The sequence below is a fragment of the Electrophorus electricus genome, chromosome 14 (assembly GCF_041902795.1).
Source record: "Electrophorus electricus isolate QZ-2024a chromosome 14, ASM4190279v1, whole genome shotgun sequence".
Lineage (NCBI taxonomy): Eukaryota > Metazoa > Chordata > Actinopteri > Gymnotiformes > Gymnotidae > Electrophorus > Electrophorus electricus.
This window is the reverse complement of record NC_137510.1, coordinates 13,048,056-13,076,038: the sequence shown is the minus strand read 5'-3', so window position 1 is coordinate 13,076,038 and position 27,983 is coordinate 13,048,056. Positions and strand designations below refer to the sequence as shown.

The following is a 27,983-nucleotide window of genomic DNA, read 5'->3' as shown; positions in this document are numbered from 1 at the left end:
ATTCAAACTAATTTGTGCAATTTTATTTTACATTAAATAAGACTATGTCCAGATGCTACAATGCAAAGTGAAAAAGGAGCAAACTAAGCAACTGCATCTGAACTTTTATTTTGGACAGGTTAGAACATTATATCACATTTCTATATGATCACTGATCAAAATGGAAAAAATAAGAATATGTACAGTACAAGTGATGCATGGGTCATGGTGAAGCATTTAATATTTGTGTTAAAATATTGCAGGGCTTGTGTGTGAGAATCACACTCAATTTCCATACACTGCAAAATGGACCACTCATGGTTTTGGTTTAAAAAATACAATAGTTCTTTTTCACCATTAGGACATGGACCCCTGCATGCCAGGGGAGGCCTGTGTCCTACAGGTACAACAATGTGCTGCACTAGACTTTAAAACTGGCGACTTGAGCCCTTGAGAAGAAAACCATGCTTCATCATTCGTCAGCTCCCAGACTGCTCCAAGAAGGAAGACTGAGGTGGTTACACATTTTCAACTCTGACTATTTTTGCAGCATATAAATAGCTCACCCCATTCCAGAATCAAAACAGAAAAAAAGATCAAATGAGGGAAACACTTGGCACCACAGATTTTCCTGGTAGAATGGTTTTGTGGCTTCCTGCTACTATGGAGAGAGAAATGATGACGGTCCATCAATATCAGAGAGAAAGAGGGATGGATGTAGGAAGCTCATGATCACCTACTGCCTGGATTTGAGATGACATTGTGACTGCTTCATTTTAGTTTGTTGATATTCTGACAGCTCCAGATATTCAAGTATTCTCTGGTTTTAAGGAAGACACTTTTAAGGCTTCTGTGGCAAAAAAACAAAAACAAAGAATGCACAAAAACAAACTATTGTAGTGAGTTACCCTCAGGGGAATGAGTGTTGGTTGATGATGTTCCCCGAGCAGCTGCTTATCAGTTTTTGTGCCTTGGGTAGAGTCTGGCCCAAGCCCCTCAACCATTATCCAGCATGAAGCTGCTGCTGCTGGTGGTGGTGGTGGTAGTGGTGTGCGCATACACTCAGTAGGTGGAAGAAGTGGTGCTCATGGCATCCTCGTTAATGCGTGTGCTTCCTGGGTGCACGCTGGCAAAGTATTTGACATCCTTGTCCATGTCCATCTGCAGGGCCACCAGCGTCTGCTCTAAGGCCTCTTGGTGTGAGTTGGATGAGTGTAGGAAATATTCTAAGGAGGGCAGCATGGAAATGTTAGGACTGCATCAAACATTCCTAGAACTATGATTTTTGCGTGTGTGTGTGTGTAATTTTATTATATATATATATATATATATATATATATATATATATATAAAAATAAAAATAAAAATCAAATACCAAAGTGGTTTTTAAAATATCTTTCAGGACTGCAGTTAAAGGGGCCTACTTGACTGAAATTTTAGATTTAGGAATATTTGTGTTTGAGCATCTCCACAGAGACTTTGTAATAGAGCAGGAGATTTTATCTACTGACCAGGCTACCAGTCAATATATTGTAAAACAAGACCAATTTCACACATTCAACTACATATATTAGTCTTCACCAGAGCCTCTCCTGCATTAAATGAGTAATTAGACTGAAACTGACCTCGCTCCATGAGGCTCTGGCGGAGGGTTTTGGCCAGCAGCACACGGACATTGGGCACGGGGTCGGATGCCAGCTGCAGCAGAGGAGCCAGCAGGTGCTCTGAGAATTGCTCCAATGCCACACAATCCTCCTCTATAGCTAGCTAAAAAGAGGAAGGAGAGAGAGCGAGAGAGAGAGAGCGCGAGGAGTATTTAGGACATTAATCTTAGACATGAATTGTGGAGAAAAAAAAAGAGGCAGAACATGTAGTGACCTCCAGGTTATTGCAACAAAGCTGATGAAACAGATAAGCACATGGTAACAAGAACATCTTGTGCCATTGTCCTTGCAAAACGAAACTCTCAATCTTGCCCTAATAACCTCAGCCTCCAGCAGGTGGCTGATAGGAGACACTATACTTCCTCTGTGAAACGGGGTAGAGTGGAGAGGGGCCCATGGAGCAACCCCTCGCCTCCTACCCACCCCCTGCACTGACCATATGGCACCGCTGATCCAGTCTTAGCAACTCTAAACTGGTTGTTTCCCCAAAGCATGACTCTCCAATGAGGTGTGTATTAAAAGGGAACATTTAAAATATAATGGAGGGGGATGGGAACACCTTTTTTTGCTTGGCAGTTGGTCAGGTACAGACCAGTTAAATTTTTGCAGGGTTAAGTTCTTTTGATGAAAATGAACCTGCCATTGCATCATTTCACATTGCACATGTAGGAACTACAAAATGCCATCATTATCATAGGACAATATGCAGCGCAACATTATCTAGACGAACTACTCACTAACTGGTCATAGTTTAAAGAAACTGTGCAGGGTGGTCATTTTTGTCCTTACCTGACATACGAAGGCAAAAGCTTGACGCCCTGACCATTTTGGAGAGTGACAGAATTTATCCACCAACTCGCCAAGGAAATCCACCAACAGCACAGGGCATGTGGAAAGCTTACGGATAATCTCACTGACCTAAACAGAGAAAAACAGAATGGGAATAAAAATCTACTTTTCACTTGAAGCAATGCGACAACATTTTAAAACCAAAGAGGAATTGCAATAGAGCGTCTGTATTTGAGTTTCCAGAGCCTTGATTAGCCTGTCAACAATAATGTCAGGATAAGCAAAAAGCCACTGCTTCCCCCATTTGGGGAAGGACTCTGCCCTTAAAATACAAGTACAGTGTAAAAGATAAAGGCAGAACAGACTGTGTATGTAGGTGTGTCCATAGCTACTTATACCAGTCTATAGGAAGTCCACCGCACAGAGGAGACTCTGTCTGTGCAGAGGCAGAATGCTAGAGGCCGCAAATAATCATACACATCCTGCCCACTATACAGCTCCAACAGTAGGACCAGCTGTCTGTCAGGAAAAAAAATAAAAAATAAAAAAAAGCAACAAATTTATACAATAAAACAGCCTTGATACAGATAACATCACTGCACAATAACGTGTCATACTCAGCCAGCTCAGATCTGAATCTCCAGTTGCGGCTGTTATCTGTGACCAGGAACTCCTGAAGCTGGTATAGGTATTTGCGCCTAGTTTCCTGATGCAGCAACTAAATAAAAAAATAAATAATAATTAAAAAATAATAATAATAATAATAATAATAATAATAATAATAATAATATGCTGACTTGACACCTGCGTATTAACACACATAAAACTAAACCAAACCATCAGGACAGCACTCGAGAGTTACAAACCTTTGTGCAAAACAGAAAAACTAACAAAAAAAAAAACAACTTTCCAATATGCAGAGTTATGCTCAGTGCCCTTTTATAGCAAGTGCTGTCAATTTCAGACCACTTAACTGTCCTCAAGCAACAATGTGAACTTGTGACTCACCTTGAGAAAGTCGTAGAGGTGTCGGAGCACTCCTATGCGCACCTCATCCAGGTCCTTAAGAAAGCCATTGAAGATGGGCACCAGATCCTCAGCAGTCAGCTGGTCACCCAAAATCAGTGCCAACTCATGGATGGAGAAAGCCAGTGTCCGCCGCACCTTCCACTACAGAGAAGAGATTTACGTTATGCAAAACAGTGAGAGACACAAAGGGAACCGAGGGTAAAGAGGGGCAATAGGGCTTGAGAAGGGGAGTGAATGCTTGGGTTCCATAGTTCTGTATGAAATATTGTTTATATAGATGAAAATGTTGCATAAAACTAAATGCCTGATTTCCTGCTTGTCTTGATACATGACTGATATGATTTTAAATAGAAAACATTTACCAAGAAATATATATTCTAGTTTTGATTTGGCTAAAACTAACCTTTAAAATAAGGCAATAAAACTAAATGGCATCAAAAACAAAAAGACGCAACTCAGAAGGTTCATTCAGCGTCTATAGCAACCAGCCTTAAATGTCAGAAGAATGAAAAGACTGAATTAATCTGAATTACAGGCTGGAAGGCTGTGTGATGGATTATGGAATTATGGACAAATACAGCACAAACATTTTGGACTGAAAATACCAAAACGAATGAGACAAAAAAGGTGCAAACCAAAATTTAAGAACCTAGCCAGGAAAAATAACAACAAAATAAGAAAATGTTCTAATAGACCGAGATGTAAGATTCTCAGAATCATAAAGTGCCAGAGAAAAAACACAGAGGAAGCAAATCCTACACGCTACCAAAAGCACATGTGCATCACACCTGGTGAAGCAGCAGGTGTTTTTTTTTCAGTTTTTTTATTGCAAGTGTCATTTTACATTTAGAACATTCAGCCGACTCTGATCCAAAGGACTGAATACAACTTGAGCAACTGAGGATTAAGGGGCCTTGCTCAGGGCATCCTGGTGGTGGTGGGGCTTGAACCTTCTGACTACTAGTGAAATACCTTAACCACTGAGCTACCACTGCCCCAATCAGGTGTGTTACAGAGGACACACAGCAGGGTGTGTTGTGCTGTGGTGCATCGCACAGTGTAGTCTTAAGTCACCTGCATGTCAGAGGCCAGCGTCTCGAAAGTGTCTCTGAGGCAGTGCCAGTTCTGGCGGCCCAAAGTAAGGGCCACCCCTGGCAGGCTGTAAGCACAGTGCTTGGCAATCTCCATATCCACTGTCTGAGCCCGGGATGGGTCTGTCATAGACAGGTACTGATCCAAAAGTACCTGAGGAACCACATCCTGCAGTACACAGAGAAGAGAGTAAATAACGTAAATAAGTAATAAACATTGTGAGTGGAAAAAAATGAAACTGTGGTACAAGTGTCTTTATGGCAAAGATTAAAATGATCTCTCAAACTGTAGGTTAAACTGAGCTGTTGCTCCTTGTGACAAGTTTTACCTGTTGCTTGGATTTTCTCTCATCTTCTGGACTCATACTGCTGTCACTTAACTCTGATTCATCAACATGACTCATTGGAAGAGTGGATTCCTGGCTCTGCAATGTACAAACACCTCACATTTACTGGGCATGACTCCAATTAACTAGTCAAGCATCTCAGATCAGAGGAAAAAGAGGTTTAGATAAGCAGGCTCCTAAAAGACTTAGGATCTGCGATCTACCAGCATGATCATTATGACACAAGATGATGCAAAAATCTTAAAATCAGTGATCGGGGTACCTCTACATCAGAAGCCTCTATGAGAGGGACGTGGCAGGAACTGTAGGGGTTGTTCTGGGCCTGCCGAGGTTCCAGAAATGCCTCATCATGATGAGTGTCTAACGAAGTGGCTCTCAGAGCAGCAGTCAACACATCTACTTGTGCTGTTGGGCAAAAACAAAATGGTATGTCAACACTGAACCAATTTCATCCCTCATGGTATGTAACGTGTGTGTAAACAATATTTGTTTAACACACAAAATGACTGAGTACATGTTATTGAATAGCACAACATTCAAATACACTATAATTTGAATAGAGGTTTCTGCAATATGCATTTTGGAGCAGAACTACCCAATTTGGGCAGCATATTGGTAAACTAGTACATTCTTAGGAATACTGAAGAACAAGAGCCTGAATAGTGTAACTGTATATAAAAACTGGTGGATGGAAACCATAGTCTGTTACACAGGCCTTTGGGCTGATATAAACGCAAGTCTTAAAATGACCATCATTGTACCTCTGCAAGAGTAAAGAAACCCATGATTAACACGCATGCCTGCTGTTATGCACTATGCACTCTACCTGTTATTGTGCAACACTGTGCATTTAACTTCAAGCTTATAGCCATAAATCTTCACTTGGTTGCACAATAGTTTTAACTAGTGACAGGACAGTTCCATATTCAACAAAAACTAACTGGTTTAAATACTAAATGATTATTAGATGAACATTGCATGATGCATTTCTCTTACTGCACACAGGGTATTCTAGAAGCCTCACAAAGTTGTGCATATAGCTTTAAGAAAGCTGTTGCATTATCACAGTGCAAACAAGTCACAGCAAGCAATGGCAGCTACTCTCCAATCAAGCAGCCTATTCCAATTCAAAACATTATGCTTGGAATGTGAGAAAAAACAAAACAAAACAACACATCACCTTGTATAAATTACAGAATACTGATTAAAGAACACTGGTTCTGTAAGTGACCAAACATTTTGTAGTCCTTGCTACTTTGCTAGCAAATGTTTGCAGCCAAAAGAACCCATGACAACCCAAGACACTTTTCACAGCGAGACTCATAGCAAAGCGAGATGTTACCACTGCTTCTTAGATTAATTCAATTATACTACTACTGTAAAATGCATTTTCCTCAAAAGAAACAGCATCTGAACAGCATGGTGAAATATATAAGCTGCTTCCATGATAATACAGCCCAGTTAACAGAGCCATTATGTAGAGTCTCTGCTCTTTCAAGGCCACTGTCAGTGAGGAACGGGTCAACCACGTAAACCAGCAGTGTTAAATCAGAATACACCACACAGAAGGGAAGGGAAACACAGGGCAGAAGGGAAACATTAAAAAGAGAAGGAGCAGAGGGGTGTCATTAGATCCATCGGCAGAGACACGCAGTATTAGGCCAGGCCCGGCATGAAGCAGATGACCTTGTGCTGTTTGTGACAAAGTAGGGATAAAGCAACACTGTAGGATAATGAAAGAATCAGAAAACATGGATTGACACAATCATGCACACAACACTTACAGCATGAACAGAGGCAGCACGCAGCCACCCACACAACAATATCCACCATTTAACAGCAGGATTTAATGTCACCATGATCTTTCCTTCAGAGATGTGTAAAAGGCATATACAGCATAGTAAATTAATATAAGGCATGCATCACAACTAAGATGGAATGACGGTATATGCATTCTAGTTTACACTACTTTTGTTGGAAATACTGTTTTAACTCAACATTTTCATGCACACCCTTTTCTACTCATTGTTTGCCCAATTTCCCAATCTCATTTCCTTCCACAAAACACAAAGGGATCAGAGCCTAACTGCCTCAGCCATCCCTGGCAGCAAGAGACTGTTTCTAAAATCTTTCACAGACAAGTGCCCATAACACATCAAGTCCATACAATTAATTTGAACTCCCACAACACTTGTGATACATCTGTCCTCTCACAGGAATGGACCAACTGATCTTTAATTGGCTATGTGGTAAATATTTATGTACGTAATAGCCTGAGAAAAATACTGAGTGCCCCATTGCAACCAGCATTGTTCAAAGGCCCTAAATGCCAAGCACAAGTCTTCAAATGTGAAACACTAGGCCCAGTTAAGATATTATAACTGCACATTCAGTAATGACATCAACAAAAACCTTTAATACAAATGATATTTAAAATCAGTCATTCCTGGAGAATAGATGCATGTTTAGGGCAGGTATAATACTTGACTTTGTCTGTGCAAATGTTTAAGTCACAAATTATGAAACAAGGTGCTGAGATTGTGGTGGCGCTACTGTCAGCAAGCCTCTGGTTCACTTACAAAACAGTTCTACTGGAGAAAAGGAACTGGGGGTGGGGGGTAATTAGATAAGCAAGGTGAAATCCTATAGCTCATCATCATATGTTGCATTTTGCTGTAAAATCCTTTGTACAAAACCTAAGAGAAAAGCAGCATGCTCATGGTTATACAGTAGTGTAAACGATACCTGCAAGATGGATTTGTGAAACCACATTCACATCCCACCATTTCACAAACTTTGACAGGCATAGTACAGAAGGAAGAGCACTGCTGTGAAGCAGAAACATTGAGGTCATTCTAAACTGCTGTATGTTCATTTAAGTTAAACATGGCTCTTTTTGGTGAACTGTTTTAAATGAACTAGGCCATGCCTACTCACCTTTGACATCAGGGTCATCAATGTGAGGCTCTAGGTTCTCAATGAGCTCTTCTAGCTGCTTCCTGCCCAAAGTAGGTGTGGAAACCTGGGTACAGGAGCTGTTGACAGAAGCCTCACTGCTACTGTTGCACTTTGCCTCCAACAGCTCCAGATCGAGGTCTATCTGCAGGATGGGTGTCCTCCAGTAGTGGAATGAGTTATATAGCTCCTGCTCTGGAATCTCCACTTTCACTGCTTCTGGTCGTGGTAGTGTTGTGCAGGTAACATCTGTACTGCCGACAGAGGCACTCTGCTCAGGGACCTCCACAGTGGTACCCTCAGGTGAGTGTGTGGGATTTTCTGCCACTGGGATTTCTAACGAGAAGCTTTCCTGTACTGCTGGGCTTGCTTCTGGCAAAAATGTATATTCCTCCCCTGTTGGATCTGGGTCTGGATCACTTGGCACAAGAAGGCACTTGGAACTAGGTCTGTCTGAGTCGACACCACAGCAGGACTCGTCCAGAGGCAAAGCTTCAGCAACCTGCTCCCCTCCACCCTCCACAGCCACATCCACAGCGTCCCGGGCCGGCCTGCACAGCTGGCCCTCGCAGTGCTCCTGAGTGCATGGAGAATTCTGGAAAGTGCAGTCCTGCTGGTGGGAGACTGCTGTCTCCCCTTGTGGAAGGCTCTTAGCACTGTCTTCTGTGGAAGGGGTGGGAGAGCAGTCTGCAGCATGTGTGGTAGTTCTTGGGGCTCTCTCACCATCCCTGGAAGGGAGGAAGGGGGCAGGAAAAGAGAATAAATATGCCTCCTTCAACACAGAGGAGAAGTTTAAAAAAAAAAAAAAAAAAAAAAAAAAAAAAAAAAAAAATTTCAGTGTGCAAGAAAGCAGATTCTTACTGGTTGTGTGATTGCTGGTTCCAGTTGGTGTCCTCTGTCCCCTCTTTGAAGTACTGGCCTACATTAGTGGATGGGCTGGCAAAAGTGGAGATGAATTGGCCCAGAGACTGGAACGCAGCCTGGCGCACCTGATGGACACATAGCATGGAGTAATTATCTGTTCTTTAAATGCAGCCAACAACTATGTCACGTAGGTGCTTTTTGCGGCATAAAAGGGGCTATACATATATTCTGAAAGATGTTGGACACATTTATGGCATTTGGTTGACACTTTTATCCAAAGCGACTTACAATAATGACTGAACAACTTGAATAACTGAGTGTTGAGGACCTTGCTCAGGGGCCCAACAGTGGCAACTTGGCAGAGGCAGGGCTTGAACTGGCCACATTTTAATTACTGGTCAGGTCCCTTAACCACTGAGCTACCAATGCCCTACGTCATGAAATAAGTACTTCAGAGTTCAAAGCATTAAAAAGAAAATGAAAAAGAACCCAACTCCTGGTCAAAAATTAAAGACATGTATATAATGTAACTGACCAGGTTTGCAGAAACAAACACACAAAAATCATACTTATCTAAAAATAAACAAACCAATTTGGCTGATCAAATTCAAACCTAAGCAAACATCCTGAGAGGATTAGCCAAGGGGAATGGGAAGTCACACACCCAGCGGGAGGGGTCACTGATGAGGTTGATGAAAAGAGATGCGAGTTTGGTCCTGCGCACTTCCTGAGAGGTTGCAGAGGACACGGTCATGAAGCATTCTGCGCAGGCCTTCCGTACTCCCCACACATTATCCGAGCAGAGCTGGAAAAACCGTGGCAGCTGCACAGGAAGAGAGATACACGGGGGGGGGGGGGGGGGGGAAAGCTACATTTGAAAATGCAAATCTGCCTGCCTCATGCCCTATTTTGAAAACCACGTGTGCATTTTGAGACATGACCACAAGCTAGATGCTTCCAATATAATTTGGAAAAAAAAGGTAAGACTTCTATAACTAAACTAAAACTGGTTCTATTCAAGCAATTATATCTATACATTGTAGGTTTAAGAGGACAAGAAAGTCATACATACCAGTAACTCTTCTGTTGCTTCTCCCCCAACAACACTACAAATATCCCCGAAATTTGCTGCACACACCTATCAAGGCAAGAAAAATTGAAATATTACATTATTGGCACATTGTGCATTACTGAGTTAATCTTCTCTATCCATGAGCAGTCATAAATGACTAATTAAAAATGCGCTTCAGTCCAAGCATCTTTGAGAGGGCCAGCTAGAGATCCACACCTTACGCACATGGAACATCCTACAGTCACAGCACATCTCACAGAAACGTGAAAGGAAGAGGCGTTCTGTGATATCCTTCCCCACCATTGGTGACATTTTACAAATGATCTGTTTCCAAACAATGCAAAAACAAACAGAAAATTTAAACCTAAGTCAACTGATAAAAATCCAACATATGGTGCTGAGAAGAGGCTAAAGCTTATACCGCTAAACCATGTCAAGAAACTCACTGCCATAGCCTCAGTTTTGACATCATCATTGCTGTCAGGAGCAGTAAGGTCCACAAGGACAGGACAGACCAGATTCTCAATGTCTGTTCGTTCTATCAGCTCCTGCTCTAGAAGCATGAGGAGGGCTGCCTGGCTGGTCTTCCTAACCTATAAGGCAGTAATGTCAAAGAGAAATTTAGATGGCACTGTGGTAAAACGGTTCAGCAGGAACAATGGTTTCATGTTGTCAAACTGGTATACCAGCAAATACTATATTGCTAAATCTTTAACAGCACTGAGTCATAAGCAGGTTAGATAATATTAGCAAACAAGTGTATAAAGGTGTAAAGGTGGACATGATGAGAAAGCAAAGTAAATTTTGTGATGCAATCCCAAATGTTGAAGCTAAAGACTCAAGAATAACGAAACAAACAGACTTTCTTCAGTGGTAGTTGCTACTATAGGCCTTGGCTTATACAGTTGTGGAAACTCACCAGCATCCTATAGAACGTAGAACACACATATGTGTAACGGAACATAGTCAAAAACTATAATGATGAATGCACTTACCAGATTGTTCTGGTCAGCCAAGTATCTCACTACAATGGGCAGCAAATATTTTGAAAATGCAAATGGAATGGAAGGTCTGTTCTCTTGGCAGAAAATGGCAATATGAGGAATTTGTTCCATAAGCTCTGCTCGAACTGTGGACTCTAAAAAGAAACAGACAGCCTGGTGTATTAAAATACTCATGATTAGTGATCTTATCTAAGTCATATCATCAATATTGGGTCATGTTTCCGAGTCGCAATGCTGAGGGATTTACCAAGTAGGAAATGTCATCATGGCATTTTGCCACTTGACAATTAGATACACTACAGCATTGCAACTTTCATCTTCCTTCAGAGTTGGGCAATTTGAATCAGGTTGTGAACAAAAGGTGTACTGGAATGTCATGCACAGTCATGCATACAATTAAGATATTAAAAGTGAAAAAACACATGACGTGACAACGATAACAGGACTCGTCATTTTGGCTGCAGTACCAAATGTAAGGAGAATGTTTATAGTGCCTACTAAATGCTAAAGAGCTCCCACAAATATTCTCTGCAGTGTCTAGATGGGACACCATGCTGTATTCAAAGAGCTCTATAAGGTATATTGCAGAGCTAGAAGGATGGATGGATTTAGACAGCAAGCCATGTGAGAAAACTCTTAAATGCATCAGGCCTTTACATTTTGTTTTTGTAAAATAGTATGGTGAAAGCCCTTTAATAAGTCACACCATTCCCATCAAACATTAATGTATCCATTCTGTCTTGGTACCCTGCCAAAGGGGCACACTGCTTTCCATCACTGAACCTGAGACACAGCAAGGACATAGGATACTCTGAATACAATATAATTTCTTAGGGGATTATACACGGATGCAAGCGCACCATTCATATATACAGAACTACAGAGTACATTCAGAATACTTAAAAGAAAACAGACAGGCAGGCAAAGATGATGCATCAACATTCAAACTTACCCGAGTCATCAGCAAGCCTGCTTACTCTCTCCAGTACAGCAATACAATCCCTCTCATCCTCGCTAACTGCTTTCAATGTATCCAGCAAACTTCGGGCCACCATTTGTCTGCAGATAAAACACTAATGAATTATCGCATGGCATTGTTAAATCAGTGAATCACAATATTAAAAAGAACAGCCCGAGTCTCAAACTGTGGAAGACAATGAAATGTTGGTTCCATAGAAATTTGAAACTTCCCTCCCTCAGAGCAAAGAAACAGATCCTCATAATGAGAGGATACTAATTTACATAGTTACATAACACACGCACAAAAAAACTAGCAGCCATGAACAACTGTGAACTCCTCCATGAAACCAGCCAAACACACAACAATTAGGTAAAGTCAATAAACAATAAATCTAGTGCAAATATTTGCATACCTGTTAAATATGTTTTCACTCGCAACGTATTTGTCCAGCCTCCCCAGTGGCGTCAGCATCTCATCTTGCGATACAAAATCCAAGGCTGAAGGTATAATAATGACGTCAGACTCTGAGTTGTAGTCATCCACACCAACTATTAGAGACATTGGAAATACAGTGAGCAGAACCCACCACCCTAGCATTATGGCAGTGATGAAAGCCTTTACTAGTTGATCAAGAGAAGCCCGACTGGACACAGCAAGTTCACCAAAAATATTTAAAGACATGCTGCATGCATTGAGCTTTTTTTTCACAATTATCAGAAAACACCAGTAGAAATGCTGAAAAAACACCAGTAGAATGCTGAAAAAAAAGGAAAACACATAAGCAGTTTAACACTGTCACAGCTACATAAAGCATCACTGAAAATGAACCAAGCCACAGATAGGGCTCCTCCATTTTTATAATTGTGCGTGTACTAGTAGATAATGATTTTCAAAACAGCTGTATTCTAATATCTCCATCACTAAAGGACGTGCACACCGGATTCATGTTATTGCTTTACTCTGCACTTCCAGTGATGCCGCAACGGGTTAGCATTAGCCCAGTTAAACACCCTAAGCGTTAGAAAAGCACTTGACCTATTAACTGCGTCGAGTCGGAACCAACACTCATTCAACCAACACCTGGTAGAACAGTATCGTAGCTAACAGTCCCCGTTTAGCTTTGACAGGTGTTTCTGCATTTCATCTACACAATTAAGTTACTCTTTAAATATCACTTAATGCTAGATAGCTACTTAGCTTGTCGGTTTTACTTGCCGGACACCAACTGCACCTACTATCATTTAAGACAGTTCAGACACATCCCAGCTAACTAGAGACCAGTTTAATGCAAAGGAATTAGCTACCAATTTAGGTAGTTAAATATTACTTAGCGATGTAGTTGGAAATGTATTTATTATGGACCAGTATGGGCCAGCGATTGTACCGGGGTTTTTAAGGTAGCTAGGTTAACATTGCCTAGCTAACCTAGGTTAGCTAACGCCAACCTGTGTACAGCTCACCAGCTAGCGGAAAACCAACATCAGTGTGAGATTGGATATTTAATATAAATCAATACAACTTAATATAAACAAGATATGAAACCGAAACTTTGTAGCCTTAAATTCAAGATAATACTGGACTGAAATTAATAGTATGCATTAGCCACACAGGCCGTCGTGCGTACCCAAGAGCGACCAAAGTTTGCGTGGTTGTAGCACTTAGCACATTAAACATAAACCAGCTAGGGTGGTAGCAAATGACATGTAAAACCAGCTAGAGTAGCTTCACACAGTCGAAACACAACACAACACTTACATCCGTCTATCTCCTCCTGGGAATCCTCCTGAAGCAGCGAAATATCTGTAACAAAGTCACAAAAACGGGTTCAGTCGTGACTGTAGCTAGCCGACATACACCTAAACTTGAAGGACTACCTAGGTTAGCCAGTTAGCATTTTTCTTTCGAATATAAAATAGGCAGTTAGCCAACTGGCTAGCTAACGTTACACTATTTAAAGGTGATGCATAAGTATGAATTCTAAGGCACGAATTGTCTTAATCTCGTGGTGTAATTTAAGATGAATCCAACATACCCGCCATCTTGTCCTGGTCCTACATTTAAAAGTGGTCTGTGCCGATGAGGCAACGACTGGAGGGCGGAAAGAAAGAGCTAGTTAGGAAGCCTGAACTCAGACAGCAACCTGGATACAGTGAGCAGACTAAAATCAACAGCAGTGTTGTACTACAGGAATCTGGGGCGCTGAGTATTACGCAGGCATGCGCGATAAATTGTCAACTAGTTGCGCGTAATTTCGCTTGAAGAAATTAAATTCAAATTTTAAAAGCTTATTTTGAACATTTCGTTTTCTTAAATATCCATATCGCAAGAAGTAAATATAAATGTCACGCGAAACGCAAGATTTTACACTGACAAACTCGTTCCAGCTGCATCCCCATGCGAAGAAAATCTTTAGTTTTACGCCACCTACGGGTTTAGGTTTGAAGTGAACTGAATACATGTATAAACTTCAGGCTCGTTAATTGTTAAATGACAATTACATTGTTATTTATCTGTTTAAATTGTTATTTAAAGGGGTGGGGTAAACGCAATTCTCATTTCCATTCAGACTGTGAACCCATTAAAACAGACAACAATCCTTGGTGTGTTCCCCTCGCTTAATCCCCTGTTATTCTTTATTTGGAAACATGGGGGCTTTCTTTTGCTCTTTATTTTTAATGTATGTGTATTAATAATAAGAAATACTTAATTGCCCTTGAGGGAAATGTGTTTGTTACAACGGCACCGTTCAGCATAGGACAAACATAGCAACACAATAATATATAATAAGATAGAAACGAAAAAAATAACATAAACTAGAATAAATACCAACAGGGGTTGAACCTGCTACTTACAAGTAAAGCAGTGCAATGCAAACATAAACATCTTCCATACGCAATATGTACGCAATTCTTAGTATGGGTGCAATGTGCTATAGGAAACATTGTTAGTCATCATATTACATTTTATACTTATGTTATTTATGTTGAGCAAGTCTATGAGTTTTTAACGGTGCCCTCTGTTTGTCAGTAAATAAAAAAGTTTGTGTCTCGCGATGACGTGCCGTGTAATGCGCGCCGTCGGTGTGGTACTCGTGTGCGCGCTCTTCGATTCTGTGTGACTCAGTGAGATTCAGTGCCGATTAGGTGAATATTCAGTTAGCTAGCTAGCTGCTTCCACGCCGGCTTTTGGCACGGGGATCTTTACTGCTTGACGGCAGATATGTCCAAACTGGAACAAATACTGATTCTCGATCCGCCGTCTGATCTGAAATTTAAAGGTAAGACTCCAGACATTCATTCTCTAGATGTAGCAAATTAGCCTACCTGTCAGTGGGCTATTGCGCTAGCGAGCTAGCGTTAGCTAACCTAGCCAATCTCCATTCAGATTTGTAGCTAGAGTTAGCGTCAGCATTAGGTAGCTAACCCGCAAGCTGATCGTGCCAGATCGAGAATAATGTAACATCTCTTATACCTTATAGCCATTACCGCCATTTTGAAACCAAGGGCGAGGATTTGTAGGGGCCTGTAATATAAACCGAGCATTAGTTTGCCAGTTCGGCACAGCAGTAATATGCGTTATATGACCAGTTAACTTAAGTCATATTAACCATCTGGGCTCAACTAACCGCTAGCTATCTTACCACACAGAGTTGAGCTAAACTAGCTAGCTAACATTTCAGCTGTTTTTAGTTTAAGGTGTCATTAAACAGGTAACATTTGTGATCTAAAATCTAGCTAGCCATACCTAGCTAACTAACATTAGCCTTCTGGGAATGTAATGATACCGACTGAAGGCGTAACATTACTCGGTCGCCGTGTCCTTACACTTGCCACGCTAGCACTTGTGATTCGCTTGCCAAATACGAGTAACATGTTAGCTAGCTGCTTGAGGAAATACAGCTGCTAACTAGGCTAGAAATTAGCTTGTTGCCTGCAAAGTCTTCATTCAATAGCATTTGATTTCTCTAGATAACGAATGTTGCACACTGTTGGCTATCTTAGATAGTTAACAGATCCAGACATTTCTGTTGTTGAGCAGGATTATTCAAATAGGTAGCGTTATGGTTAAGATGATGATGATGATGATTTAGCTAGTTAGCTAAAATAGCTAGGTTAGCTAACTTCCTTTAAAAACTTTTGGCTTTATTTGGTCATCAGCGTTTTATTAATTTCGTTATTGCAAATAACATTCACCGACTAAAACAAAATGATAGAAAGTAAGTTAGCATGGTTTGCTGTTAACGTTTCATTCGTTTCTACACTTCAGTCCTTCAATCGGCAGTCATTCATTAGCTCTGCGTTTAGGTAACCTAGCATTAGTTTTCCTTCGTCAGAATATTGTTAGCTAGCCAGATGGTAGGAAATATAAACTGCAACTTAAACGTCATCATAATTTAGGAGCGTTAGCATCTCTTTTGTTTTGAATCTGTACAAGGCAGACCGCTGCTGTATTTTTGTTTTGTTTTGTTTTAGAAAAGTCTATATATGTGCAGTTGTAAATACAGTGCTTTTTACAAACCACACACCCTAAATAGTCACCTGCTAGGATATAGAAATGCTGATGTATTTTCTCTAATGCACTTTATACCCACTGGTTGTATTGTTTAGTAAAACAGAACAAATTAAGGTAAGCAGCTTTGAGTACCTGGCCTTTTAACTCCAAAGGAATTGTTATAAACTGATCTCAACATAGTGTCTGACCTGTACTGAAGTGCTTAGGGAAAATTATACAAATATAAGTTAGCTATTTATTAAAGATTTTTTTTGTGTGTTCATAGGCCCCTTCACAGATGTGGTGACCACCAACCTAAAACTCCGGAATCCATCTGACAGAAAAGTATGCTTCAAAGTGAAGACGACAGCTCCACGTCGTTACTGTGTGCGACCCAACAGTGGGGTAATTGAACCTGGTGCCTCAGTCACTATCTCTGGTGAGAAGAAGTCAAGTGTCATTCATACACATATAATAGTTAGCCCTGTCTTGCATCAGTTACTTGGGTTTGTATTGCCCCCTCTCTTGCATGATAATAGGTGGTTGTTGTTTGTTTGTTTTTGTTGTCTTTAACTCTTAAGTTGTTAGTTTAGGAATTATCATGCACTATGACCTTTTTTTCCTATTATTTTACTTCAATTTTGACAGCCTTTCTTATGAAAGAATTTAATCTCAATAATGCATGTGACATAAGTAAAGACAATATTCAAACCAAACATTTTGGGGAATGGAATAATAATGTCTGTGAAAACCATTTTGCTCAGTAGATGCATTTAAGTTTTTTTCAATTTATAATCAAAGTCTTTGATTGTGTCAAGAATCTGATTCATGTTTAATAAACCCTGAATTAAAAAATATATGAATCTTTTACTGGCCAGTGCATCACAGTTGCTGTTTTTCCCCCTCTTTACTTTAGTAATGCTGCAGCCTTTTGACTATGACCCAAATGAAAAAAGCAAGCATAAATTCATGGTGCAGACCATTTTTGCTCCACACAATATAACTGACTTTGAAGCAATGGTAAGTGTTTCATGAATTTGTTAAGCTGCATGAAAGGATGTCCCATCTTTTGGCTATATCACTGTGATATGTAATGAGTTTAGCCATCTGCTTTCTATATTGTGATTTGTTGATAAAGCACTGTTAACACTTTTATGCCTTAACCAACAGAGGGCAGTACAAGTAAACACTTTATTCATACTGCAATGTTGAGGCCCTCCTGACCTGTAGGAAATAATATAGTTAAGGAAAGCTGTATGTTTAAAAAAAACATAGGCTAGATCAAACCATTATCAACGTTTGTCTTACAATTAACTGTGCAGAAATTGCTGTATAAAAATTGAGTTTTTTACATTAGAAATAAATATTAACAGTGTTTTAACATAGTCAGTATATAGTCAGCATTTAAATTATATTCCCACCACCATCACAGTGGAAAGATGCAAAACCAGAGGATCTTATGGACTCTAAGCTCAGATGTGTTTTTGAACTGCCTTCAGAAAATGATAAAGTGGTGAGTATTGCTATACTTTCCCTAAGAAGATATTGGGTATTCAGGATAGAGAGGTGATGTGGAGAATATTAAATGAGCAGAGAGGATATCCATACTTTATGTAGACTTGCCTTTATTCTAAACTAATATGACCATGGAGGCAGTGAGTTAGAAATGTAGTTGTAATATGATTCCCAAAGGCTTACATTATAATCCTCTCAATATTGTCTTATGTTAAAAATTGGATTAGTACATGCATAGCTATTTATTTTTGAATGTAATGAAAGCATGTTCATAGTCTCAAATAGGAATTGCTGCAAAGGCTGTTTTTGGCATTTCCTGTAAGAGAGTTGCTTGATTAAAGTTTGTGCTTCAAAACAACACTCCCCAAAATGTACAATCGGTAACCAAATACTTACTGTACTTTTTTTTTAGTTGTTCTCAAGAGTTCTGGGTTGAGCTTGGAAAGTTAGCTAAAGTAAAATATTCATTGAGGAAAAAAAAAAGAATAGTGACTATGCAAATATCCTCTTTGGAAGTCATGGTTTGTTGAACATATAAGTGCTTACATGGCTTTTTCAAATGAAATGGTTTCTCTGTGCTTGGTGCTACATCTGCCATGCTCTGAGAGTCCCCTGGGATTATTTCTTTCCTGAAGCATTTGCTAGGTACAGTGATCTCAAAGGACATTTTTGTATATGCATGTTTTTAATGCTTAGTTTTTTTCTCTCTTCTTCTGAGAGGATACTAATATTAATTTGATCCTAACATGGTTTGTGTCAGTTTGTAGGTTAAATGTTCTTTGTGAACTAGTTCACTATATATATATATATATATATATATATATATATATATATATATATATATATATATACACACACACACACACACACATACACACACACACTTTGCTTGATGGATACTTTCACTACTGGCTGTTCTTTTTTTTTTTTCTTCTTTCTTTCTTAGAGTAATTGGTAGTGTTATCATTTATATGAACCTTGCATTGCACAGAGGTTGTATTCTTGTCAGTCATGAGGAGACTCCCACCTATATTGCACAATTTTTACCTGAGTAAAGTATCCTAAATGTAAATTCACCTGCCTGATAAGAATGTGGCCTTTTCTGTATGCATGTCAGTGGTATACCCCTCTGCTCTGCCCTTTGAAGTCAGGTATTGGCTGCCAAGAGCTGCATGCCCATGTAGCCAGGCTCAGCAACCCTGGGCAGACCACCAGACTGCAGAGGTATATGGATTACTGGGCAGCCTCCACTCCTGGAGAGTACTGCACCCCTCTAGGCAGCTTGCAGCTGAATGACCAGCAGGAAACATTTGACTTGGCCAGTTTCAGGCCAGCCCAGAGAACAGGGAAGGGCAGACAGAGTCAGGTTTGTGAGAGGTAGCCATAGTAATATGTCATGAGCAAGTGTTGCAGGTAATGGATATTAACTTTTTGGTGGTTTGTCCTTTGGGAGGAAGAGACCATGTTTTGAGTAATTAATGGGTGAGTTTGTCTACATGGTTCTCTAATAGCAATTAGTATTTTGTAATACAAGCACTGTTAGTGTAAAATATGTCCTGAATTTGTGTAAACAGCCTGTTTACATGTAGTATTTTTTTAGTAGCTGAAGCAATGCCTAGAGCCTTTTTTGTTCCGATATGAAAAAAGTGGCTCATGTAACATGCACATTGTAACCATAACAACAGACCACTCAGTTCTCCTTTATATCTAATCATGTTGGCTAGCTATCTATAAGTAGATACTGACTTTTTTTTTTCTTCTTTTCAACATTATAGCCTTGGCAAGGAAGAGGCTTCTTGCCTTAATATACCATGAAACCGTGTGTACTTCACTACAAAATTTAATATCTACATCTCTTATAGTAAACTGCAGTTACTTACCGGAAACCTTAATATTTTCTATCTCCTTATACTTGCTCCCTGACTACTCTGAGCTGGCCAGTTAATTAAAAAAACAAAACAAAAAACACAAAAACGCTACCAAACAAAAAAAGAAGGAAAAAAACCAGTTGACTCAACACAACACTTTTCAGAAAAGTTTTCACAACTTTGAAAGCACTCTGCTGTACTAAAAAAGCAGCCGGCTGCAGTATGTTTTAAAGAGTGTCTGCCTTTTGAGCGCCTTGCAGCTGTTTCCCATAGGATTCCATGTAAAGTAGATGGTGGCTGGTGTAGGGGGAAAAGCACTACTTGTGAGCGCAGGCTAAGATCTTTATGGGTTGGGGCTTTTCTGTTTGTCATCTGGGAGTTAACATGCAAGATTTGCAGTTAAGAAGCTGGTGTTATCTTGCTATCGAGCTGCTGAAGGTATAAGATCATTAGCATTTCAAAAAAGTAAATAAAAATTAGCAAAATCCTTCCACAAACAAAATGTTAACATCAATGGCAGTATAAATCCCAAATAACTAAGTAACTAATTGCAAACTACCCTAGACTAATATTAGCACTCATGGAACCCTATCTTGCTGTTTAATCAGTCCTGTATTATGAGAAACACTGCACTGTTTTGCCTGTTAATCCTCCTCGGTTTTGGCTCTTTGTCTTACTAAAGCTCTTTGTGTCTTTTCCATGTAGAATGACATAGACCCAACCAAAGCCGCACCAGTCCTTAACACCTCCAAGGCAGAAAGCACATTGGGCACTAAGCCCAGTAGCCTATCCCTGGATGATGCGGAGATGAGGAAACTGATGGAGGAGTGCAAGAGGCTGCAGTTTGAAATGAGCAAACTTGTAGACGAGAACAGGCAACTTAAGGTACAGAAAGAAATCCAAGCAAGACAGAGCAAAACATTTATTATATCAACAGAAACTATGTAGTTTGGATTCTGGAAACATTTACAAAGGCTTAACAGTTGATTGAACAAACTTGCTAGAGGTATGACTAATTCTCTTATCATTTGTTAGGACGAGGGTGTGCGGATGAGGAAGGCCCAAAGGTCAGACAACATGGTCTCTAACACAGGAGCCATGGTGAGGAAGGAAACCAGTTCCAAATCGCTCCCCTCACTGCTTGTGGTCATTGCGGCCATCTTCATTGGATTCTTCCTGGGGAAGTTTGTGTTGTAGGATAAATGCGTCTGTTGCCTCAGCTCCTTTAAGTCTGTTTGGGGCCTGAGGGGCGAAGCGTGTTTTCTTGTCGTTCAGCATCGCATCAGTGCTAGTGTGGCCTAATGCGACGGGATAAAATGCGTCTGTGTACAGAATCATTCAAACAGGCCTTGCCTTTTTGCAATCTCACACAATTAGTACACATACACTCAGATACAAGAAGAACAAAGTCTCTCCACTTTTTTCTGTTTTGTTTTGTTTTTTTCTCCTTGTGGTGAGGGGTATTTCTTTTTGGGGGATGGGACAAACTACATTTATCAAAACATCAGTTGCAGTCAGATTGAGGCAGTGTGTAGAGACCTTGATAAATTGGGGGGGGGGGGGAAATCGATGATGAATAAATAAAATTAATTGTTCTCTTTCTCTCTGTGGATTTAATAAGTGTTGGAATGTTTTATTTGTCTTGTATGTTATTTTAACCCTTATAAGAAAACAATTTAAAAAAGGATTTTGCTACATCTTGCTGGATGGCCACTTGACAGTAAAATAATCTTATTCACAATCAATTACTTATTTTAATTTCTTGAATGTGAAGAACTTAGCTGGGAAAAATGTGCCTCCTTCCATATGCATTATTTTTTCCTACTGTCACCTGAAAAATACACATCTTACTAGCATTTTCTTTATGCAAATTATATACTCATTTGTGAGGCGACTATTGACTGAATAAAGATCACTACTCTTACAGTCCTGTCCTATGGTATTTAACATTGAGGAAATATGAAAGTTAAATAAAATATCTAACATTCTCATTGCAGTGTTTGTGTGGCATCTCTGCACACCATTGTGCATTTTGATGGAAATTCAGAGGTGGTCCCCTTGGTAGACAGTTCAGTGGATGTCATTGTAATCAACATGCATACCTTCCTATGGATATCGGATAGTGCTTAAATGTTCGTCATCTATTTTGCTCATGTACAGCACCTAATGGGCACAAGCTGCCTGTATTTGGATATGTTCAAGTAAATGCCACAAATTCCACAACATAAAAATTGTTGTATGTCACTGAAATACTTCCACAATATCCTTGACAATAGGTTCACAGTCCAATGAAAGTTTTCAGCATCTGTATCTAGGACCACTTCACCACCGCTCCAGCTATTCCTGTTATAATGAGCAAATGAGTAGAATGATACCAGATCTGTGTCATGGGGTACAACATGCACCATATTGAAACACTCCCTAATTACTTCCTAAATGACAGAGAACACAAGTGTAACCAAAGAGATAACACAGAACAAGTGCAGGTACTGGGTCTTGGAGCCATTCCCAAGCCTGAAGTGATGGTCTCCTTCTTTTCCAATACCTGAACTGCCTTCCTGGCTGGGGATACAGTGTACCAGTGGTGGCTGATAGGATGTGGCACGCTTGTGAGGACGGTCCGGGCTGGAGCCATTGGTAGGTCTCTGGCCATTGAAGAGGAGCATGTGTCCAGCTGAATCCCGTTCCATGTGGAAGAGCTCATACTCTGTGTGGGGTAGACGGATGCCTAGGGCAGCACAGCCTGAGGTGTATGTCACATCCTGCTGGACCCCCAGCTGCCATGAGCCCTGTTTACCACACTCGTCCCCACTGAAGATATTCAGCAAGGATGTAGTGGCCATGTCCATGGCAGTGACCTTCATATGGGTCACTGTAACAAGATGGAGAACCACTGTAACCACTCAGCATTCTGGGAACACCAAGACTAAAGAGCTACTTTCTATGGATGGTTTATATGTTGTAATGCTAATATACTCTTCAGCACTTCAGCAAGGTGAGGCAATATGTATAAATAGGAATGTTTGTCAGAAAACTGTGTCCAAGGATTTAAATTTTGTATGGAGCAAAACACCACAATTTTAATTTCTGAGTTACAGTGGATTAGCACCTCTAGTGAATGTTTACCTGTGAAAGTGAATTCAGTGCCTCCCATGACTTTTGTAGATGGAACCCCTTGGCTGTAATGTCCTCTGGCAGAGATGCTAAAAGTAGGGTGCCTGCAGAACGGATCTGAATAGTGGTAGTAGTGGCCCTCCCAAATGTTATCCTCATGGAAGACAAAATGGCGAACGAGGAAGAGGACCCCTGGGCGAACCTCACAACGCTTGCTAACCCAGTTACCATAGAGCTGGAGATGGTGATCATTCTGGGATGGCAGGATGGGTGGATGGTGAAGATCAGCTGCAGAGATGAGCCGACACGTAATACAGGTGTGATCGTATGTCTGAAACAACAAAGAATTTTCAAATGTAAAATGCTTTGAATTAGAATTTTTTGGTTGTGGTATTTTAAATATAAAAGAGGATCATGAGAGAGAACATAATTAAAGCAAGAGTTCTGTTGATGTCAAGAGATACATTTAAAATGCCATATGTTGAAAACAAATGGTCATATACATATTTAGAGGGCTAACTGCTCAGCTCAGTCTTGTTTACAGACCCCAAGATTGCATGGTATATCATTTAGACAGACAGGAGAGAAAGAAATGCTGTGTTTTTCCCAGCCAGCAAGAACCCAAGATGATGTATTGGTGTGATGTATTCGACAGAGAAAAGGCAGGAATTAGTGGCTCCAAGTTATGGGGCTATAACACAAGGCCATTCATGAGTAATGGCAATAAAGCAATTATCATGAAAAACCAAAGCAATTCTGACTTTGGCAATTTGAAATACCATATATAACCACTTTTGAGACTGGGCTAAAAAGCATCTCTTAAGAATGTGCTCAGGAAGACACATTCTTGCTGAGTTTTATTATATACATTTTTTACATGTTCCAGTTCAAGCCACATGTGTATTTTTCAATAAAGAGTCTACATTAACAACATAATTCAGACAAAAGCAAGGTTTAATCCATGTCTGTGAAATAAGGTAACATTAAATTTCAATCCACCACCTATTCATTTGGGTTTACCCTGCACCTGGTAAGTTAAAATGTGTGAGCCTAGTATACTTATTGGAAGCAATGATTTGACTTCTGATCTGCCGCCATTGCTTGACTGCCATGACTCAACATCCGTCCCTTAAATTATTCAGCTTCAAACCAGAATTCATTAACTTTGCATTACATTTTTCATACCACTTTTTTGTAGGCATCAGAATGAAGAGCAGTGCGTGTGAGGATGGGGTTGGGAGGGGGGTGAGTGCACACACATAAAAGGCATTAATCCACCCGAAAGCCCCCGTTCCACCTCTCAAGTCTGGCTGCAGCTTTTCCTCAGCCCTGCCTTAGTGCCTTAGGCACGCACCAAGGCAGAGCTGGAATTTCGAGTGATGCCCTTTGCAGCGCTATTTCCCCATTCCCTTTGAAGTAGACAGGGGATAGCAGTGGATAAGCAGCCTGGGTATGCTCTAACACCATCTGAAATCACACTAAAATGGCAGGGGGAATGCTTCTATTTGTTCTGTATTGGCCTTGTTTGAAATAGTTGAGTGGTTGACGTTAGATCATGGTAATAGTAGGGCAGAACTGCATGACATGGGAAAGAGCAAGCCAATGAATACCTAATGCATTCACCATATACAAGGAAGGGCATGCCAACTACCTGAAGCAAGCACACAGAGGAAGATGAGGCCAACCTAATGACATGAATTAATCATATCACATTGCCACATCTGATGTCAAGCAAAGCTATGTAAAATACAACCTTTTACATTACATATAACTTCATAAATTAAACAGGTTTCTATCAAACATCTCATAAATCTTTTAGATTTTGTGCACATTTTTGCTATTGGACGAAATGCAGGACATGACAGAAGCCTACAGTGAAATAACTAGTGCTAAAATCTTTGTGGTCCCAAGAATCACATTAATATTCAAAGGCGAAAGGACCCTTTGTAAAATCTGGTTTATAGTGCTGTTACTCATTTTCAGTTAGCCATTTTTTACTTAGTTGTAATTGCTGGTTGGACATAAGCTATGTGTTGTGAAAACATAAATATGAATCATAGCCCATTTTGCTGTATCCCAGCAGGACGTGTTTATTGTTTCTAGACGAGGCGTGTTGTGGAAGAAGAGTCTTGCTATTACTCCCAGGGTGACCCAAACTGCTGTGGGCATGCCATGGTAGGGTGCTGATATGCATCTCTGTTGGTGATCTAATATTGAAAGGATCCGGCTTGATAGTTCTAATGCTAGAACTGGAATGATAGTTCCAGTTAGCTGGGGCTGACAGAGGATTCGGCCATCACCTCTATTAGTGTGATATGTGACTACATGAGGCTACTTTTCTTGACAGTTTAAAAATGGTCTTTCCTGCTGGGGGCAGCATATAAACATCCACTGAAGAACACAAAGCCCAGTGGGAAAGATCTAAAAGGCAACTTCCTGTTCCCAAAATAATTCTCCATCCTTTTTCCTTCAGTTCTGTTCTACTGAAATTGAATAATAAAACTATGAATGATGGCACCATGTGGCAGCATTAAACCATTTTCAAGCAGTGAAATTAAAGATGTCTTCTGTTTGGCAAATATCAAGCTTTGGGAATGGCAAGGTGTTCTCTAGAGCTCTGTCCCCTTCCCTGCAGTATGCTGAGGCAAGACACTGACCTTGACACTCAGCATGGGGGGTTGGTAGCCTGAGGGCTTGTGGAGTCTTCTCTGAGTGTGCTCTGTGTGCACGTCTCCCAAGAACAACTCCTCCCCCTGTCTGCCAGGGTCGCCATGGCGATGGCGCCGCTCCACACGCAGTAGCTGCAGCTCTTGCATGCTGAAGTCGAGGCTGCGGGTGCAGTCACGACCGGAGTGCTCTGGGCCCTCAGCCCACACCTCATAGCTGAGCGCCGGCTCCAGGTGTTCCTTCAGACCACAGCTCCATGCCAGTTTTGCCTGTAGCTCTCTGGCCACTGTGGGGCTATGGCTTACCAGCAGCACACGACTCAGCTGGTAGTCTGCCTCTGTGCCCCCGCGGACAACCCAGGAGCCTTGCCTTGGGTGCACGGTACCTTGGATGAGGAGCGTGTAGCTGGGCTCTGTGCAGTAGTTGTCCTGGTAATAGAACTGAAAGGCCTGGAAGGTGTGATTTGAGTAGAAGTGGTAGGATCGCATGAGGAACTCTGGTCCAGGTCTCACCTCACAGCTTTAAAGGAGATTAAAAAGTAAAACTTTTATTTACCTTTGACGTAACATTACACCACTATACATCATAATCCTCCAGGTGGGAGTAAAACTTTGGTTCCAAGTCAATTAAAACAAAACCCCATAAATAAAGTAGTACACATACGTATGACATATGTCTGACAGAAGCAGAGATTACCTTTCCGACACCCAGTGACCCACTATATCAAGAGGCATGTGCACTCTGATCTCATCACCATCTTGAAGATGTTTAAGCATATAGTGACAATGATCATGTTTGGAATGAGTCCCATAGCTCTTCATCAGCATTGGGGTGGACCTCACCGGTTGAGGAGGCAATCTCTCACACCAACCTGCAGCCATAGGACAAGGGTGGAGGTGGTGCACAGTCTCAGGAGTTCAATTTTTTATCCTTTCAGCCACACATTTTAATTCACTCTTCGGCTAAATAGGCTACTGAGATAACGTTCAAGCCCAAGGGAATTTAAATATAAAATGGCATATAACCGTCATCACAACCATTTTGGGCACCACAATACATATGTTTCAAATACTATAAATAACCCAGGATTATATTTTTGACTTAAAATATTCTTTCGGATATACATACAAATTCCATAATTATTAAAAAAAACTGGGCGGGGGAGGGGGTGGTGGTTATATCATTAGATCTTAGTAGAGCTGTGATTTCACGTACAGTACAAATTTAAGTCACAATACATTTTAGTGCTCTACTTCGTATTCAGTTCTTGAAAAATTAAACTTAGAAACATATGTAGTAATCAAACTTTTGAAAACGAATGAACAGATAAAATTCTTGCTCGGCTAAACAAAGAAAGTCCAAATTAAACACACTCCACTAATACAACGCTGAATTTAAATACACAACACAAATCGCTTATCGAGTTACATCTGATGCTAGTGACTGTCTTAAAGAAGAGACACGTTATAGAGGTTACAAAATAGACGCTGGGCTTACACGTGAGTACTGCTGAGAGAGGCGCTTCCACAAAAATTAATATATAAAGCCATTAAGATACTTACCGGTGTTCAAAATGAAGATGATTGTGGTGATCATTACTGTGAATGAGGATAGAAACATCGTTCCAAAGTGTCTTTAAAAATCAATTACTAGAGAACCAAAGTTTCGACAAATTGACAAGCATACGCGACGTCTATAAAACGATTTCCTTCGGTATGGGCGTAAGCGACCGCAAAGCAAAGTTGCTCACTTGACAGATTTTCCCCTAAATCCTTTTTTTTAGGTCAGGCATTTTAAATAAAAGGACAGCCCGCGATACAATATCCATGTATGGGACAATGAATGGTCTGTCCTTCCCTCATGCATCCCCAAAAACGTGACTTAATCCTAGCAGAGAATCAAACTTCTGAGCTGGGTCTTTGCATTCCTCAGAGGCAACGAAGGATGAGCCTCCGTTTCTATGACCAGAATAATTGTGACTATTTACGCCCGATCAAATGCGTGCCTCTTATCGCATGCGCGCGTCATAGCCTCCTACTTCTCCATTTACTAATAGCGCGGTCTTGGAGGAGAGTGCACTGTCACGACCATTTGCCTTTAGTTAAACCAGTGAGTTTGATATATGAATTTTCCTGCGTTTTAGGTTCAGTAACTGTGGGAAGTTCTGTTAGCGGATGAGTCACTGTTATCAGCAGGTTAATTGTGACTTTTAAAATGGAAAAAGCGCAAAACAAGTGAAAGGGACAATAACATATGGCCCAGGGTGGTTATTAAATCTGTGGTCTGTCAGCTTATCAAATATTATACTGCACAGTTAAGATATTATAAATCTATCTTTCTCCTTTTGTACTTGAATAATTGCAAGTGCTGTTCTTTCATTAATATCAGATTAACTATATGAGCACGATAAGTTATAGTCTGCCAGCATCATCTTTAATTTATATCAAAGTTCTTTTCATAGTCGCTCTAAAATTATTATAGTTATTTATTTGCAGAAATTAAAACTGTGAAAAACAACTCAGGTGTGAAGAGAAAATCTGTCATTGGGTGAGAAATTTCCTCACACCCCAGCC

The 27,983-nt window shown here is 40.4% G+C and overlaps 3 protein-coding genes across 8 annotated transcripts; 1 reads left to right on the top strand and 2 right to left on the bottom strand.

Annotated features, from left to right (window-relative positions):
- Positions 1-8: 8 nt before the first annotated feature.
- ppp4r1 (protein phosphatase 4, regulatory subunit 1) lies at positions 9-14,143 on the bottom strand. Of its 4 annotated transcripts, XM_081697003.1 has the most exons (21): positions 14,127-14,143; positions 13,788-13,843; positions 13,511-13,555; positions 12,168-12,303; positions 11,747-11,853; positions 10,786-10,928; positions 10,237-10,383; positions 10,007-10,114; positions 9,791-9,856; positions 9,383-9,541; positions 8,716-8,843; positions 7,837-8,582; positions 5,162-5,304; positions 4,882-4,977; positions 4,536-4,721; positions 3,441-3,602; positions 3,050-3,150; positions 2,831-2,951; positions 2,433-2,561; positions 1,605-1,746; positions 9-1,205 (listed from the first exon to the last, which is right to left on the bottom strand). In XM_081697003.1, the coding sequence occupies exons 2-21, from the start codon at positions 13,792-13,794 to the stop codon at positions 1,042-1,044; spliced, it is 3,036 nt and encodes a 1,011-aa protein (XP_081553129.1). In that variant the 5' UTR covers positions 13,795-13,843; positions 14,127-14,143; the 3' UTR covers positions 9-1,041. The 4 variants fall into 4 exon arrangements, with proteins under 4 accessions (XP_081553129.1, XP_081553128.1, XP_081553130.1 ...); XM_081697002.1 differs by lacking the exon at positions 14,127-14,143 and having other exon boundaries at positions 13,788-14,120; XM_081697004.1 differs by lacking the exon at positions 14,127-14,143 and having other exon boundaries at positions 12,168-12,252; positions 13,788-14,120.
- Positions 14,144-14,843: 700 nt separating this feature from the next.
- Positions 14,844-21,620, top strand: vapa (VAMP (vesicle-associated membrane protein)-associated protein A). The gene is made up of 6 exons (XM_027003188.3): positions 14,844-15,032; positions 16,533-16,685; positions 17,163-17,266; positions 17,679-17,759; positions 20,335-20,514; positions 20,665-21,620. The coding sequence occupies exons 1-6, from the start codon at positions 14,975-14,977 to the stop codon at positions 20,824-20,826; spliced, it is 738 nt and encodes a 245-aa protein (XP_026858989.2). The 5' UTR covers positions 14,844-14,974; the 3' UTR covers positions 20,827-21,620.
- Positions 21,621-21,774: 154 nt separating this feature from the next.
- On the bottom strand, positions 21,775-27,371 carry LOC113573082 (protein APCDD1-like). Of its 3 annotated transcripts, XM_027003136.3 has the most exons (6): positions 26,973-27,371; positions 26,107-26,281; positions 25,401-25,929; positions 22,756-23,074; positions 22,175-22,501; positions 21,775-21,972 (listed from the first exon to the last, which is right to left on the bottom strand). In XM_027003136.3, exons 1-6 carry the CDS (start codon positions 27,028-27,030, stop codon positions 21,941-21,943), a joined length of 1,440 nt encoding a protein of 479 aa, XP_026858937.2. In that variant the 5' UTR covers positions 27,031-27,371; the 3' UTR covers positions 21,775-21,940. The 3 variants fall into 3 exon arrangements, with proteins under 3 accessions (XP_026858937.2, XP_026858929.2, XP_081553134.1); XM_027003128.3 differs by having other exon boundaries at positions 21,775-22,501; XM_081697008.1 differs by lacking the exon at positions 26,107-26,281 and having other exon boundaries at positions 21,775-22,501.
- Between the last annotated feature and the right edge of the window lie 612 nt (positions 27,372-27,983).